The following is a 2,883-nucleotide window of genomic DNA, read 5'->3' on the forward strand; positions in this document are numbered from 1 at the left end:
ATTTAATTCTTTAACCAATTAAGCTAAACCCCTTGGACAAGGCTGCCAACGTATTACAACATGCCAATGTTTTAAATGTCATTGATAATCTCTCATTATAAAACTATCTTGAGAACTCTTAGAAAATCAACCTAGCGATAGTTGGTATAAATGTGTTGTAGCTTTTTCTATAATAAAAGTAAATGAATTTTCTAAATGTGTTGTTTTATTTAACATTATCAAATACATTGTAAGATTGTTGGTCCAACCAATGTTTACAAAGAACCTATATATTTTTAAAATGTTACTATTGAAAGTGGTAAAATATATATATATATATATATATATATATAGAGAGAGAGAGAGAGAGAGAGAGAGAGAGAGAGAGAGAGAGAGAGATTGATTATGTAAAATATTGAAAATAATATTTGTTTAAAATCTCTACACTAAAAATATGATTTAAGCATTTTAAAATAATTAGAGATTGATAATTTAATGGATAATTCTTTTAAAAATAAAATCATACTGAAATTTTAAGTAACTTTAAATTTTAATAAAAATTAATAAATAACTTCTATTAAAAAATGATAGATAGCTTAATAATAACATATCTTAATTTAACACAAAATAATTTTAAATTTAAATCACAATTAATTAATGAAAAAAGATAATATCAAAATTAAATTAAAATTACACCTTAATCAAAAGGATGAGCGTACTAACTAATCAATCCGAGTAAAGTATCAATTAACGGTGAATAATTTTATAATTAAATAAAAATTAAAGAAGATTTAGATTATTTTAATTTTCTGAATTGAATTGTGTTGATCAACATTAGATCATGCAAACATTAATGAGAAAAATCTACACAGCTGAATCTAAAAAACTATAACTATAATGATGTTCATGATCAACCTTGCAAGCTACACGAGTTTAATTAATAAAATTGGTAAAACAAAAATTGAAATGGAGTTGTTGTAAAATAAAATAGTTTGAATGGAAATGTAAGGATTACTACGATTCCAGTCAGGTAACACTGGTTTGGTTGAAGGGGCGGGTAGGAAATCAACGTATAGAGGATAAAATGGGAAATTAGGTTGCAGCGATCAGGTGAAGTGAAGATATTGTGTTCGGCAACCAAAACCATATATCAAAATAACGTCACCCTGCAAATATTCGCCTAATCAAGCTAATTCTCTACGTTGGCCAATGGGGCTATGACGAAAGCCAAGGCGGGCATTTGGATTTGTGTATTGGAAAGCAGGTAAACTGAATATCCAACAAATTGTACCGGGCATGTTAATGAAACCTGTATATATACAGATATATGCAGATTTATACGCATTCATATTAATCACTTCATTCTTATTACTTGCATCTCACTTCATTCGTTTGCTGAAACAACTCGTAACTTGGAGACGAGAATGGCGTGGAGGACTAGCGAGCTTCTTTTACTGATGCTACTCATTGTGTGGAGTAGTTATGTGAGTGCAACTAGAAAATTATTAACAGATAGCCCAAAGATAGAAGAGGAAGGGTCTTCAAGTCCAAAGACCATCACCTTCTTTATGCACCACCTAACAGCAGGACCAAACCCAATAGCCAATTCTGGACTTGGAGTTGGTGGATTTCCTATTGGAATTCAAGGCACTGGCAATGCCATCTCTGGCCTGCCAAACCCATTTGGAAATAACAGGAACTTCAATGGCATTGGGAATGAGAATGGGAATGGGAATGGTCCTCTCCCATTAACCATTCCAAGTGGAGCCATAAACAATTCTCCTTTCTTTGGCCAGCTGCCCATCTCTTCCACCACTGGCCTCATCCCCAACGGAGGAGTACAGGGCCTCGGCTCACTCATTCCGGGCCTTGGCCTTAATGCTCCTGGCTTAGGCTTTCAGAATTCCTTTCCCAACACAAATATTATTAATGGCGTACTAAATCCTCTTGGAGTGGCCTCAGGTATCCAACTAAATAATGTGGTTGTGATTGAAGACACCTTGACAGAGGGTCCTGATCTTCACTCGTCTGCTATGCTTGGAAAGGGGAAGGGATACTATTATCATTTGCCCAGCCATGCTGAAGAGGAAGATCCCAATACAATGTTACTCGCTTTCACAGCCAAATTTGAAGGTTCTGAATACGGAGGCAGCAGCATTGAATTCTCAGGCAAAGATAACATTGCATTGGCACAGAGGGAGGTGGCAGTAGTAGGAGGGAGCGGGGTGTTCCACAATGCTCAAGGCCATGCACTCATAGAGACCATTTCTCACACAGTCGATGAAACAGTGCTCAAATTTACGGCCACTCTTACCTATGAATGAACTCATCCTCATGTTTCTCCCTCCATTACGTTTCTCCTACTCTGTTCTTCCATGTTTCTCACTTTTTGCTTATCTGCTTCTATTTAATGGCTATGTTCATTGTCAATAGCAGTACGTCCTATGTTTGTTGTAAGTTTCACTCTCCAAAACTCAGTAAAAAAATATCTTCGTTTGCTTGATGTGGGATGCATTTTGATCTCGCTTCTATTTGTTCTATGTTAAATCATATGTTTTTAAGCCAACTTAGAGAAAGTATATATTCAAAATGATTTACGAAAATCAATTGTTAATCCATTTCAGCTTATGGAAGATGAGGTTTCCTCTGAGATAGGCTGATTAAATAAATTCACAAAATTAGTATGGAGCTAGAAAATACAGTTGAGAATGGTAATTTTTTTGGTTTTTAAAAATTAATAAGAGGATAGCATTTAATTTGATAATTGAAGAATGTTTTTGAATAGATTATATTTTAGAATCTATATTAAATCAAACATAGAGAGGTCTGTCTATTAGTAAATTGAATAAGATTGAGAACAAGAAGCAAGAACATCATATAGATTCTTTATTAATTTAATTGTAT

The 2,883-nt window shown here is 33.8% G+C and overlaps 1 protein-coding gene across 1 annotated transcript; it reads left to right on the plus strand.

Annotated features, from left to right (window-relative positions):
* Nucleotides 1-1,403: 1,403 nt before the first annotated feature.
* Nucleotides 1,404-2,303, plus strand: LOC131066413 (dirigent protein 16). Its single transcript, XM_058001168.2, has one exon. It carries the CDS (start codon nt 1,404-1,406, stop codon nt 2,301-2,303), a length of 900 nt encoding a protein of 299 aa, XP_057857151.2.
* The last annotated feature ends 580 nt before the right edge of the window (nt 2,304-2,883 follow it).

Source organism: Cryptomeria japonica, chromosome 11 (assembly GCF_030272615.1).
Source record: "Cryptomeria japonica chromosome 11, Sugi_1.0, whole genome shotgun sequence".
In the NCBI taxonomy this organism is placed as follows: domain Eukaryota; kingdom Viridiplantae; phylum Streptophyta; class Pinopsida; order Cupressales; family Cupressaceae; genus Cryptomeria; species Cryptomeria japonica.